This window comes from Erythrolamprus reginae, chromosome 2 (genome assembly GCF_031021105.1).
Source record: "Erythrolamprus reginae isolate rEryReg1 chromosome 2, rEryReg1.hap1, whole genome shotgun sequence".
In the NCBI taxonomy this organism is placed as follows: domain Eukaryota; kingdom Metazoa; phylum Chordata; class Lepidosauria; order Squamata; family Dipsadidae; genus Erythrolamprus; species Erythrolamprus reginae.
The window spans coordinates 29,510,936-29,525,747 of NC_091951.1; the positions used below are offsets into that span (position 1 = coordinate 29,510,936).

The 14,812-nt window shown below is 43.9% G+C and overlaps 1 protein-coding gene across 1 annotated transcript in view; it reads right to left on the bottom strand.

Annotated features, from left to right (window-relative positions):
* Positions 1 to 14,812, bottom strand: part of LOC139159289 (uncharacterized) — a 30,053-nt gene that overhangs the window by 13,690 nt on the left and 1,551 nt on the right. The window contains 4 exon segments of the mRNA XM_070736617.1: positions 6,314 to 7,284; positions 8,621 to 8,656; positions 9,465 to 9,492; positions 10,818 to 10,871. Of these exon segments, the coding sequence (XP_070592718.1) occupies positions 6,314 to 7,284; positions 8,621 to 8,656; positions 9,465 to 9,492; positions 10,818 to 10,850 (1,068 nt within the window). The 5' untranslated portion in view covers positions 10,851 to 10,871.

Genomic DNA, 14,812 nt, shown 5'->3' on the forward strand with positions numbered 1-14,812 from the left:
AGAAGAGACAAAAATTTTCCGAACCCCAGGTTCGTATCTCAAAAAGTTTGTATGACGAGGGGTTCGTATCACGAGGTACTACTGTATTTTTATTTCAAACTTCCAGCGTCAAAATAAATAACCATGGTGACAAAGGGCATCCTTGCTTCATGCCTTTAGTAATGTCAACCTTTTGTGTCATTTCTACATTGATCAATATTCCAGCTGATTGCTTCAATAACATGAAAAAATATTTTGCCAAAATTCATATATTGTAGTTGTCTATTCAAAAAATGCCAACTTACATTATCAAATGCTTTTTGAGCATCTAAAAACATCGACGCCATTTGTTTGTCAGGATGTTGTTCATAATATTCAATAGTATTTAAAATTCGGCACACATTGTCTTTTATTTGTCTTTTACATAGGAATCCATTTTGGTCTATATGAATAAATTCACCCAAAAAAGCAAAGTCTATTTGCCATTATAGATAGGAGTATAGGTCTATAGGTCTATAGTAGCCAGTAATCCATCTGGTCCCAGAACCGTTTCATTCTTTTGTTTCTTTATAGCTTCGGATAATTCCATCATTGTTATTCTAGCATCAAGACTTTCCCTAAATGTTTCTGGAATAGAAACATAGAAGACTGATGGCAGAAAAAGACCTCATGGTCCATCTAGTCTGCCCTTATAATATTTCCTGTATTTTATCTTAGGATGGTTATATGTTTATCCCAGGCATGTTTAAATTCAGTTACTGTGGGTTTACCAACCACGTCTGCTGGAAGTTTGTTCCAAGCATCTACTTCTCTTAGTAAAATAATATTTTCTTTTCAAATTTTTGGTGAGAGAGTTCATGGTGGGGGGTGATGTTCCCAAAGTCAAAAATGTACTCAATGACCCCCCCCCCAAATTTAGAGGAATTGGAAGATGCCAATTTAGAATGAGGGTTCATCCAGCCAGCAAAGTCAAGGGTTGCGACCCTTGTGCTCTTCAAAGAGAAGAACGATTTGGGGAGGGCGGTCAGATTGCATGTTGACTTCCATGGGATCAACACCATCTGTGTGTGTGCAAAACACATAGCCCCTCCTTCTCATAAAAGACTTGCTGAACCACTTGTCCAAAGGCAAGATGTTCACCAAGCTGGATTTGCAGGAAGCATACTATCGCCTATAACGCATAAGGGAGGGGGATGAATGGAAGAGTTAATTTTTGGGTTTGTTTTTTTTAATATATACATTAAAAACAAAACAGAAATAATGGTAATACATGGTGTAACAATCATATACATTTTACTAAGACAAAGAAGAAGAAAAAGGGAATAGAGGAGAGATGAATAGAGAAAAGAAATTAGAGAAAAAAGGGGGGTTTAGGAAAGTGGGGGGAGAGAAAATATACAATAATATATGATCTCTGGTTTGACTGTGTGGTTGGTGTAAGCTTCCATTCATTTTTATTTGATTCATGATGTAATATTAATTGGATTTGGTAGGTATAGATAGTGCTTATCTAACGGGCATATTTTTGTCTATGTGGTCAGTGGTTTGGGGTTTTGTTCTTATGGTTTAATACAGTGTTACCTCTACTTATGAACTTAATTCGTTCCGTGACCAGGTTCTTAAGTAGAAAAGTTTGTAAGAAGAAGCAATTTTTTCCCATAGGAATCAATGTAAAAGTAGATAATGTGTGTGATTGGGGAAACCATAGGAAGGGTGGAGGCCCTGTTTCCTCCCAGGAGATTCCTAGAGAGGCCCCACGGAGACTTCTCCCTGCCTTTTCCAGTTACAGTTTCGGAGGCTCGGGTTTGTAAGTGGAAAATGGTTCTTGAGAAGAGGCAAAAAAATCTTCAACACCCGATTCTTATCTACAAAAGTTCATAAGTAGAGGCGCTCTTAGGTAGAGGTACCACTGTATATGTCTACATGTTATGTCGATCAATGTCTTTTGCAAATTATGCGAAGAGCTTGTTTTCATGACCTGTTTTCAGTGCGTAAAGTCATTACTGAGCAACCTTCTTTTTTTCATGCTAGCCATTCCTTGTAAAAGTCGGATTTATCCCTATTTTGCATCTCCTTTGTCAATTTGTACATTTCTACATGTTCCATGACTTTAATTAAGGCTTCCGTTAATTAATCATTCCATGATTTTAATTAAGACTTCTGCTCATTGGGCAGCTTCCCATTCTGAGTTGACAGCCTTTGGATTGCAAGGGACCCCAGCCATCTTCATGTGATTCATCAATGAGATGCTCCAAACTCACTTGTACAAGGGGATGCTGGTTTATTTGGATGACATTCACATCTTCAGCGGTGTTCTAAAGGAGCACGTCGAAGCCAGGGCTGCATATAAGGAAAATTAGAAACATAGAAGTCTGACGGCAGAAAAAGACCTCCTGGTCCATCTAGTCTGCCCTTATACTATTTTCTGTATTTTATCTTACAATGGATATATGTTTATCCCAGGCATGTTTAAATTCAGTTACTGTGGATTTATCTACCACGTCTGCTGGAAGTTTGTTCCAAGGATCTACTACTCTCTCAGTAAAATAATATTTTCTCATGTTGCTTTTGATCTTTCCCCCAACTAACTTCAGATTGTGTCCCCTTGTTCTTGTGTTCACTTTCCTTTTAAAAACACTTCCCTCCTGGACCTTATTTAACCCTTTAACGTATTTAAATGTTTCGATCATGTCCCCCCTTTTCCTTCTGTCCTCCAGACTATACAGATTGAGTTCATTAAGTCTTTCCTGATACGTTTTATGCTTAAGACCTTCCACCATTCTTGTAGCCAGTCTTTGGACCCGTTCAATTTTGTCAATATCTTTTTGTAGGTGAGGTCTCCAGAACTGAACACAGTATTCCAAATGTGGTCTCACCAGCATTCTATATAGCGGGATCATAATCTCCCTCTTCCTGCTTGTCATACCTCTAGCTATGCAGCCAAGCATCCTACTTGTTTTCCCTACCGCCTGACTGCACTGTTCACCCATTTTGAGACTGTCAGAAATCGCTACCCCTAAATCCTTTTCTTCTGTAGTATTTGCTAACACAGAACTGCCAATGCAATACTCGGATTGAGGATTCCTTTTCCCCAAGTGCATTATTTTACATTTGGAAACATTAAACTGCAGTTTCCATTGCTTTGACCATTTATCTAGTAAAGCTAAATCATTTACCATATTACAGACGCCTCCAGGAATATCAACCCTATTGCACACTTTAGAGTCATCGGCAAATAGGCAAACCTTCCCTACCAAACCTTCCCCTATGTCACTTTTACAGATGGTATATTCCCCCAGCTAGGTTAGCAAAGATTTACCCAACATTATTAGACACATGTTGGAAGTGTAAAAATAAAAGAGGCACTTTTTTCCCATATGTGGTGGTCATGTCCTATGATACAAAAAATTTGGAAAATAACTCATACTTGGCTTTCAGAGATTACAAAAGAGGAAATAGAATTTACCCCAGAAGCTATGCTATTAGGAGTTTGGAGAAAACACTACTCAAAACAAACAATGCTTCTTACAACACACATAAACACTGCAACGAGAATTGCGATAGCACAATTCTGGAAAAATCACCAGACCCCAACGGAAGAATTAATTATAGATAAGATATATACATGCGTGGAGAGGGATGAACTCACTAACTCAATTAAGGGAAACAAAATCACGGAATCAAAACGAACATGGCAAAAATGGCATGAATGGGTTCAAAAGAGAATATAGAAACAATATAATAAGAAGCAACAATACAATGGAAACAATCTACAGCTACCTTGTAAAAAGTTTTATTTACCAGTTATTGAATATAATAAATATTAGAATATAAAAGTATGAAATATAATGTATATAATGGAATGTAACAGGTAAAATTTTATTTTAAGAATTTTAAAAGAGATGGTTTATAATCTGTAAAACAGAATAATGAGTGATTTGAACTATATGTGAAAACTCAATAAAGAAATTTATTAAAAGAAAAAAGAAAAATCTCCTGACCGCCAAGCTGGGTGCAAAATTCTCTAAAAGTGAATTCCACAAAAATCTCCCTAGATTACCTGGGATATAGCGTCTCCAGCAAGGGGAGAGAGGTGGAACAAGGGAAAAGGAAAGTGGTGCGAGACTGGCAGCCCCCCACACGCTTGCAAGTGATGTCAAAGTTTCTTGGACTTCCTCAACTTCTATCAGCTGTTCATCCCCGTATTTACCAAAGTGGCGCTGTCACTGATGGAGCTGCTACTGACTGGCTCATCGCCCACAAAGCCATAGCCTAACCAGCTGATTGGTAGGTGGAAAAAAAAGCCCAAATGGTCAAACCGGAAGTTCGGGAAAACACATTTCCTGTTTGCCCGTTGAGCTGGTTTTTGTACTCTGGAAGGTTCAAAAACTGTTCAAAAACAGCGCGATGGGCAAATTGGAAGTTCGGAAAACAAACCTCTGGTTTGCTCATTGTGCTGTTTTTTGCACTCCGGGGCTTCAGGAAGCTTCCCAGAACCCTCTGGAGTGCAAAAATAGCACAAGTGTCAAACCGGAAGTTCAGAAAATGCACTTCCGGTTTGCCCATTGTGATGTTTTTTTCATCTTGGCACTTCAAGAAGATTCCCTGAACTTTCCAGAGTGCAAAAAACAGCACAATGGCAGACCGTAAGTTTGATAAATGCACTTCCGGTTTGCCCATTGTGATATTTTTTGCACTCCGGGGCTTCAGGAAGCTTCCTGGAACCCTCTGGAGTGCAAAAAACAACACAACATCAAACCGGAAGTTTGGAAGACACACTTCTGGTTTGCCCATTGTAATGTTTTTTCACTCTGACACTTCAGGAAGCTTTCCTGAACCCTCCAGAGTGCAAAAACAGCACAACGGCAAACCAGAAGTGCTTTTTTCAAAACTTCCTGTTTGTCCATTTGGTAAATTTTTATTTTGCCTCCAGGGCTTCAGGGAAGATTCCCTAAGGTATCTGGAGGGAGAAATGGCCTTTCCCAGAGCCAAAAATCAGCTGGCCAGTGGAGTTGAAACATGTCAAAGTCTTGTGTGCCCTCGAATATGGCTCCGCATGCCACTTATGGCATGTGTGCCTTAATTTGGCCCTTGCGGATCTAGACCCTAAGCCAGAAAGGGACACGTGGTAGCCATGCATAGGCTAGATTTTCCCCCCACTCTCCTCACTGGGCTGTAAAGATGGGGTGGCACTGGTCTCTAGAGGAAGGTGACCAGATGTCCTGCTTTTGATGGGATAGTCCTGATTTCTAACAATTTGTCTCGCAACATTCTTAAAAAGTCCTGATTTTGGGAAAGAGGCAGGACTGAGAGCCTGGGGTGGGAGTTCGATTTGATGTGAGCTGTGGCCAAACAGGAGCTTCCTTTGGCCCTCCTCAGCCCAAGTGGAATGAGTGTGCCTCACATCAGAGTGACGGGTCCTCTCCCGACACCAATCATGAAAGGTGGGGCTTAAACCAGGCCCAAATATTTTTATTGTTTTTCAAAAAGACAGACAAAGACATACAACATTAAACATTTAAGGAGCTACCATTGCTCCGCTTGTCGTAGAAGTCTAACTAGTACAGAAATATAAAAAACCCTAACTGTTATCAGATCAATACAGAAATGCCACACGTGTACATTACATTCTTATTAAATTTAACTCTGTTTTTAATATTAAACCTATTAATTAAATTTCTTTATCTTTTAAAATATTGTGTACTTATACAAAAAAAAGAAAGTATTAGTAATACAGAAAAAAGAGAGAATAAACACTTCTAAATTGGTTATGCTATATACTATTTCATTCTATATTATAATTCTTCAAATAGTTATATATTCCTGTGTGTTTAATTATTAATACTATTTTTAAAATTCCACACATTTCAGCAGTGAAAGCATCGTTTCTGGATTTGGAGGCAACATGGTAGATAAATCCACAGTAACTGAATTTAAACATGCCTGGGATAAACATATATCCATCCTAAGATAAAATACAGAAAATAGTATAAGGGCAGACTAGATGGACCATGAGGTCTTTTTCTGCCGTCAGACTTCTATGTTTCTATGTTTCTATAGTCGACATATGCAGGAAGTTCTCAACTTGCAACTTTGGACTCTGTTTAGAGTCCAAAACAGAAACCAACACTCACAGATTATTTTCTTTGATCACACAGCTTTCATTAGCTGACTCATGCTGAATTGGCACTCCCCAGTTCGTAATTCATCATTGAAATCATAATATCCCAAGAGAGAAATCTGAGTCGACATCTGGAACGTAGCAAAAGTTGACTTCCGCACTGAATCATCGATTCATGCGGAGACCTCCTCTTACTTAGCCACTCGTGCCTACTGGCAACTCCACATACCCTGGATCCTCCACTTCTCCTGAATCACTCATGTGCATCCCAGGAGGTGCAGGAGGCCCTGGCTGGCTTTCAGCCTCTGACACCACATCCACTCCGACTTCCTCGTTATCAGACTCGGGTGTTGGGTCCATGGGCCTGGTGCCCATCTCTCGATCCTCAAGATCCGTGACAGAAATACCGTCTGTAAGTTGAGGGAGACCTTGGTTTGGATTCACATCATAATTTCGGAACCATGAGAATATCCAATCCACTGGACTAATCGTTTCTACAAGTATCCAGATTAAGCTTTTGTCTTGCTGTCGATTTTTCTCGATGAACGACCGGATGTGCTCGTCCTCTAACTTGGTGTTCTGGTACAGCTCGTTGATGTAGTATCTCTGACTGTTCATGGCAACGGTTTGACGCACCTTATCCATCAGCTCCAAGACCTGGCGGTCCCGCTCGTTTCCCGCTGCCTTGTTGTTGAACCCGCAGAATCGGTTCCCACAACTAGAAATCAGTTCCTGCAGATTCCTGTTGTCGGACATTCGGACGTACTCATCCAGGGGGTCTCCACCCAAATCTTCGACACAGGTAAAGAGGACGATGGTGTGGCGCTCGGACTTCCTGCCAAAAATAGCCCAGACACGTTTGGCCGCGGCCACGTCTTCTGCACCAAAGCGCCCCACTTGGGTTACGAAAATCAGGGCATGCGGGCCAGGCTGGGAGAGCTCGATGCAATCCCTGATGTCATCGCACACACTTTCATCATAATCGTAATCAAAAATAGCCGACGTGTCGACCACGGAGATCTTTTTGTCCTTCCATTTTCCCTGCTCCCTTTGGCACTTCTGGGTGACGGTTTCTGCTGCCAAGATGGAATTGAACTTCTTCTGGCCAAGGATGGTGTTGCCCGTGGCACTCTTACCACCTCCGGATTTTCCGACCAGGATCAGCCGGAGTTCGGCATCACTCCCTGGGGATTGAGGAAGACAACGTTACAAAGAAGAATCAAGACATGTCTCACAGGCCCAGGAAGAAATGGGGTGAGGGCATAATCCAACCTGTTGGGGCGTTGTTGGACTTCTGGCCTTGGGCTGTGCCTTGCTAACTTGGCTTGCTGGATTTCTGGCGTCGGGTTATTAACTTGGTGTGCTTGGATTTCTGGCCTCGGATTACTGTCTTGCTAACTTGGCATGGGGGGTTTCTGGCCTCGGATTACTGTCTTGCTAACTTGGCATGGGGGTTTTCTGGCCTCGGATTACTGTCTTGCTAACTTGGCATGGGGGGTTTCTGGCCTTGGGTTACTGCCTTGCTAATTTGGCATACTTGGATTTCTGGCTCGGGTTACTGCATTGCTAACTTGGCATTCATTCATTCATTCATTTATTTATTGGATTTGCATGCCGCCCCTCTCCGCAGACTCGGGGCAGCTAACAACAGTAACAAAACAGTATAATCCTGGCTGCATGCTGGATTTCTGGCCTCGGGTTACTGCCTTGCTAATTTGGCTTGTTGGACTTTTGGCCTTGGGTTTATTTATTTATTTTATTTATTATTTGGATTTGTATGCCGCCCCCTCTCCGAAGACTCAGGGCGGCTCACAACAAGTGAAATAAATCATAAATAATCCAATTAATTAAAATATTTAAAGATTTTAAAAACCCCATATACTAACAGACACACACACAAGCATACCATGTATAAATTAAACGTGCCCAGGGGGAGATGTTTCAATTTCCCTATGCCTGGCGGCAAAGGTGGGTTTTAAGGAGTTTACGGAAGGCAGGAAGAGTAGGGGCAGTAGGGTTACGGCAGTAGGGTTACTGCATTGCTAACTTGGCTTGCTGGATTTCTTGCTTTGGTGTTGTGGCCTTGACTAACTGGGCTTCCTGCACTACTCACAGCAGAGGTAGGGATTCAGCAGGTTCCGACCCATTTTGTAGAACTTGGGTAGTGGAAATTTTGAGTCGTTTGGGGAACATGGAAATCTCACCTCCGAATGCTTGCCCCCCATCTAGTCTCCGCTTCCTGAGGCTCGGCTGATCAGGATGGAATAAGGGATTTTGCGGTAACCTTCCCTTGCCACACCCACCAAGCCATGCCCACCAAGCCACGGCCACAGACCCAGTAGTGAAAAACAAATTGAATCCTGCCACTGACTCATAGCCATAGGTAATTGGGTTGAAACGGGAGAAATTTCAGGAATGAAATTTTTGGGAGGTGGGGCAAAGGGGTGAGCAGGCCATCCACCATCGCCGTCAAATGGCTGCTAAGAGACCAGTCCTAAATTAAGGAGATGACTGACTTACCGTCCACTACGTCACAGTTATCATGTGCATCTTTCCCTATGGACGAGAAAGAACATTAAGCTACAGAATCTGGAACTGGAAAGAAGAAGAAGAAGAAGAAGAAGAAGAAGAAGAAGAAGAAGAAGAAGAAGAAGAAGAAGAAGAAGAAGAAGAAGAAGAAGAAGAAGAACAAGAACAAGAAGAACAAGAACAAGAAGAACAAGAAGAACAAGAAGAACAAGAACAAGAACAAGAACAAGAACAAGAAGAACAAGAAGGAGAGGAGGAGGAAGAGGAAGAGAAAGAGAAAGAAGAGGAGGAAGAAGAAGAGGAAGTAGAAGAAAAGGAGGAGGAGGGGGAGGAGAGAATAGAACAAGAACAAGAATCACAAAAAGAGAGGAGGAGGAAGAGAAAGAAGAGGAAGAAGAAGAGGAGGAGGAAGAATTAGAATTAGAAGAGGAGGAGGAAGAGGAAGGAGGAGGAGGAGGGCTGTGGGGTTTTTGATGCTCTGAGTTGGATGGTTTCCTCGCTGACATTTCATGACCCAGCTAGAGAACAGCATCAGTGCTGTTTTGGAGCAGCTCTTCAAATCCCAGAAGGCTGCTCTCCTCTCCATCCCCCTTACCAGCCCTCCCCACTTAGCCCTTCTTTCTTCTTCTATTATTATTATTATTATTATTATTATTATTAATTGGATTTGTATGCCGCCCCTCTCCAAGGACTTCTAGACTTGGCCAGACCTGATTCCTGTCCATTTTAGCTTCTGGACCTTTAAATCCTGTTTGTTGCTCTTCAGGCCCCACCACCACCACCCGCACCGTACCACCTGCCCCCTAATGCAAGGCACACTGCCCTATTTGCTTACCTGGGCTGACCTCCTCGTCTGCGCCTCCCTGGAAGAAATGGGGAAGAAACACAGCTCGGAAGGGACTCTACCCTCCCCTGCCCTCCTCTCCCCCCACTGAGTCCCCATTTTGCCCATGGGGGGAAGCCTGAACCCATTTTAGCTGTAGCACTTGACTACGATGCAGAGAAATTGCAAAGCTAGCCTAAACTGTGAGATCAGCTATCAACTTTAGCTCCCTCTTGTGGCAGTCGGCAACACCTGCAGCCAATATTGCCAACCCAACAGTTATGGATAGCCCAGCGAGTGCAAGGAGGGAGGCCACCTACCCCTTCCCGTTGGGCCCAGAAATCGCACCTTGGTCCCCCACCCAACCCCATTCAACGTCCCACCCCAAAGCTGCTCTGGAGACCCCCTTCCTTCCCAGCATCCTTTTTTGGGGAGAGCCTTGCTTCAAAACAGGGAAAGAACAAAATTAGTACCCTGGGCCAGGGGGGCTGCCAGATGAAGTAGAGAGCACGAGTGAGGGAGAAAGTGACTTGAGTGAGCCTGAAAAACCACTAGAGGGGGCTGATGTGACAATGGGAGAGTGGTCCCAGTCAGAGGATGATGAAAACATGAGCGTGAAAAGCCAATGGATTGGCCCCCGCTATAGAAGAATGCTCAGAAGGCAAGAGTAGTTACACAGTAAAAGGTATCAGCTTTACAGCCTTAGCCTCTTTGAGGTGTGATGTCACTTCCAGGCTGTATAAAGGAAAAGGATTGTGGGGAATGGGGTGTGGAGATTCAGCGTTTCTCTTTGAAGAGAGTATAATTATGAATTAGCTATAAAAGGATAATGTTATTCAAATAATAACCTTTTAAAGATTGATCATAAACTGTTTGATTTGTATTAATTGAGAGATTGCAATATCAATTGACACAACACGGTAAAAAGCAGATCACACAGGTATACAAATTAAATAACAAGAACTAATTTGCCTTTTTTTCTACCACCATATGTAATAGCCGTAAAAATGACTATGGAAATAATGAATGTGTTTAATGGACGAGAATATTTTGATTTGAATATCTTTTTTTGGTTTGTTTGTGTGTGTGTGTGTGTGTGTGTGTGTGCACGCACGTGTGTGTATCTATGTGTGTGTGTCTTTATGTGTTTGTAGGTTGTGTTTGTTTTTCCCCTCTATTATATATTTAAATAAAAATATTTCTTTTTAAAAAAAGAAAAATCAGATAAGGTTGGTCTGGAGGGGAGGGGGGAAATGGGGGAGCTGGATGCTTGGCTAACACCCCCAAAAATTCTGCCACGCTTGCAGCAGAATGTATTCCCTTCCCCCAAATTTATGCATACTCGCATGGTGTCCTTGCACTTACCCACAGCATCTGCCAAAGCCATTGCAACGCCATTTCTGTCTCCTGAGGTCCGTTCTGCGGCAAAGAGAAGAGAGACGATTTGTGGTGGTGGGGGGAATTGGGGGGGATCCCCCCCTTCTTGAGGTGAGGAAGGGAAAGTCTGTCCAAGCACCCCCTTTTTTCGGGGGGATAAAACAGGAGCGCCGACCCATCACGCCCCTGCCTTTTGTAGTGATACTAAAGGAGCCACCATGCACCGAAAATGTGCCGGGTTTCTTGTTTTAGTCCTGTGATCCTCTGTCCTCCCCCCCCCCCCAGCTGACCCAGATTGGGGGACTTAAATTTGGAGCCCACTGAGCCATCCCGGAAAGAGCGAAAGACCATCCAACATGGTGTTTCCGCCAGTGAAAACATGCAGCCTTTCCCAAGCTCCATTTTTTGCTGGCAAAGCACCGAAGGAGACCGTCGCAATACAGCCCCACTCTGGATCATCACGGGAGACCCCCCAACACCGTGGCTGCCTCTGACACATGCATGCCCCTCTGCTCCATTTTTGGCTGCGGCAGGCCCATTATGGCTGGCAGAGGGCCACCAATAGCATTCCCGAGGTGCATTTTGGCCGGCAGTGCATTGCAGGAGGCCATTGCAATAGATTTTCCCCCTCTCCCCTGATCCTCCCGGGCCATCACCGGCATCCCCCCCCTGACATGAGTGATGTCCAGATGGCCACACCCACTGGCCACACCTGCTCCTTGAGATCAAACACAACCAGGGACGGACCACCATTCCCGGAAACGGTCTGGGAGAGTGCATGCTGTGTGACCTCCAGGTTTTTTAGCTTCTGTGCATGCGCAGAAGCAAAAAGGTCCAGAAATAGGCAAAATCCCCCCACTGCTCGCTGCTGCCCCTGCTCACTGCCACTCCCCCACTGTTCACTGCTGCTGCCCCCACTTGCCACTGCTCTCCCCTGCTCACCACCGCTCTTGCCCTCGGTCCCCCCACTCGTCGCTGGTCCCCCACTCACCACCATTCTTTTTTGTCTGCCCCTGCTCCCACCCTGGTCACTGCCACTAACCCCATTTGCCACCGCTACCCCTGCTTGCTGCCACCACCACCCCACTTGCCACCGCTCTCCCTGCTCACCACCGCGCTCCCCGCTCACCACTGCTCTCCCCGCTCGCCGCTGCTCTCCCTGCTCACCACTGCTCTCCTCGCTCACCACTACTCTCCCCGCTCACCACTGGTCTCGCCGCTGCTCTCCCCGCTCACCACTGGTCTCCCCGCTCACCACTGCTCTCCCTGCTCGCCGCTGCTCTCCCCGCTCGCCGCTGCTCTCCTCGCTCACCACTCCTCTCCCTGCTCGCCGCTGCTCTCCCTGCTCGCCGCTGCTCTCCCCGCTCACCACTACTCTCCCTGCTCACCGCTGCTCTCCCTGCTCACCGCTGCTCTCCCCGCTCGCCGCTGCTCTCCTCGCTCACCACTACTCTCCCTGCTCACCGCTGCTCTCCCTGCTCACCGCTGCTCTCCTCACTCACCACTCCTCTCCCTGCTCACCGCTGCTCTCCCCGCTCGCTGCTGCTCTCCTCACTCACCACTCCTCTCCCTGCTCACCACTCCTCTCCCTGCTCGCCGCCGCTCTCCCTGCTCACCGCTGCTCTCCCCACTCCTCTCCCCACTCGCCGCTGCTCTCCCCGCTCGCCACCGCACGCCCTGTCTGCCACCACTCCCCCCACTCGCCACTGCTCCCCCTGCTCACCACTGCTCCCCCCACTCACTGCTGCTCCCCTCGCTCACCGCTGCTCCCCCTGCTCACCACCACTCCCCCTGCTCGCTGACACTCTCCCCGCCACGGTTCCCCCAGCTTGCTGCCATTCTCACCGCCACTCCCTCTGCTCGCCACTGCTCCCCCCTCTCCACTGCTCCCCCTGCTTGCTGCTGCTTCCCTGCTCCCTGCCACTCCCCCTACTCGCTGCCGTTCCCCCCGCTCCCCCTGCTTGATGCCAGTTTCCCTGTTAAGATAAAGGTCTAGGTAGTTTACTTTTGCTTTGCGGTTGTCTTAATAATGTTAGTTTGTTTATTATTTTAATTTATTGCCTATTAATAAAGCATAATAAAATATAATAAAAATATTATTTTTATATTTGCATATAAATCCAAATAATAAACAAATAAACAAATATTTTGAAGTATGTAACAAATAACATCTAGACTTTACAATTTGGGGTGGGTGGGTAATATCACCTGCATAATGAATCATGTATATATGTATATATGAAATTATTTTGTTAATGGAAAAGAGCATATACTAATTTCTATACCTGAGACAAATCATAGCCTAGGGTATAATTAATATAATATAACTATAGTGATTTTAATTCTAATATCTGTCTATACTGTTATTAATTTAATTTCCTTTGTTTTTTCTTCTGTATTTACTTTGGTGTTTTCTTTTTAAAAGTGGGAAATGAATTAAAATATATTTAAAAAGAAAAAGAAAATTTCAGACTATTTTCATCTAATTCCTTATAGCATTTTCCCCCTAGTAGAAAACTTGGGGGGGGGGATTCAATAAGGAATTAGATTAAAATAGTCTGGAATTTTGTCTGGAACGGAGGAGAAAAAGCAGAATCAAATATAAATTGCTGCAAGATAAAGGAATTGGTTGACCAGACTGCAAGATATACCATCAAGCAGCAACTGGCTAAAAAATTAGGTAGCACTAACAAATAAAAGTAGACTAACCACTGAAGGGCATGACTGACAGTTGGGCTGGCATAAATATCTTTGGAGTAAAGGCAACAAAAATCCACAACTACTTTCAAAGACACCATATAAGAAGATCAGCTGGAAATTAGAAGGAAATTTTAAACTGAAATTCCAAAGTGGTTAACTCCAATTGAAACCATGATTTTTTTATTATTATTATTATTATTATTATTATTATTATTAATTAGATTTGTATGCCCCCCCCTCTCCAAAGACTCCTAATAGCAGCAACTGGCTAAAAAATTGGGTATCCTAATCTATTAAATCCAGACCAAAAAAATTGCATGCAAACAATTGGTAGACCACTATAACAAAAACAAGAGAACATTTGGCATTAATCCGCGTAAAAATGGCTTTCCTTTTTAGATACCAAACCACTGTTATTTATTTTGACGTTAGAAGTACCGACTAGAGCTATCAGAGTTGATAAAGAGATTTTTGGGCCTCAAAATTCGAGATGATGAACAATATCAATTGCAACAATACAGATAATTTCATATATCATAAACAGTGTTCCCTCTAATTTTTTTGGGGGGTGGGCGAAAAGTATAGTGTCTGAGCGGCAGTCCCTTCGGGACTGGGCGGCACAGAAATAATAAATAAACAAACAAACAAACAAACAAACAAGCAAACAAACAAATAAAAAACCCACCCTGTTTTGCCTCAGAGAATTTCAAAATAAAATACTGTACTGTACTGTGTGTCTATAACAGTGAGCTCATAATAGGGCAACTCTATCAATATCAAAATGCCACTTAAATAGTTGAGCTAGTTTCAAACTAGATTTTGATTTTCTTTCTCTCTTCCTTACTCCCATTCTTTTTCTTTCTCTTTTCCTTCCTCTCTTTTTTCTATCTGTTTCTCTCTCTTCCACTCTTCCTCTCTCTCTCCTTCCCTCTCACTCTTTCCCTCTCGGCTTCTGGGCAGGTTTGGAAAACTCTGAGTTGATGATGATTTTTAAGTGAGCGATTGCTCACTGCTCAGCTTAGAGGGAACTATGATCACAAATGCATTATAAAATCAGTGGTAATAACTTTAAAAGAACCACACACACACAGCAGTCAATCTAATTATGGGTATCGAGGATACACATAATGACAGCGGCAAACATTTCACACGCGCAACTATGGGGGGGGGGGGGGGGGGGGGAGCTCCCACTAAGTTAATGGTAACTTCCGATACCTTAACAAGATATCGGGATCGGCAGAGATGAACAGGCTAACTGTGAAAATCGAGGAGGAGGAAGAAAC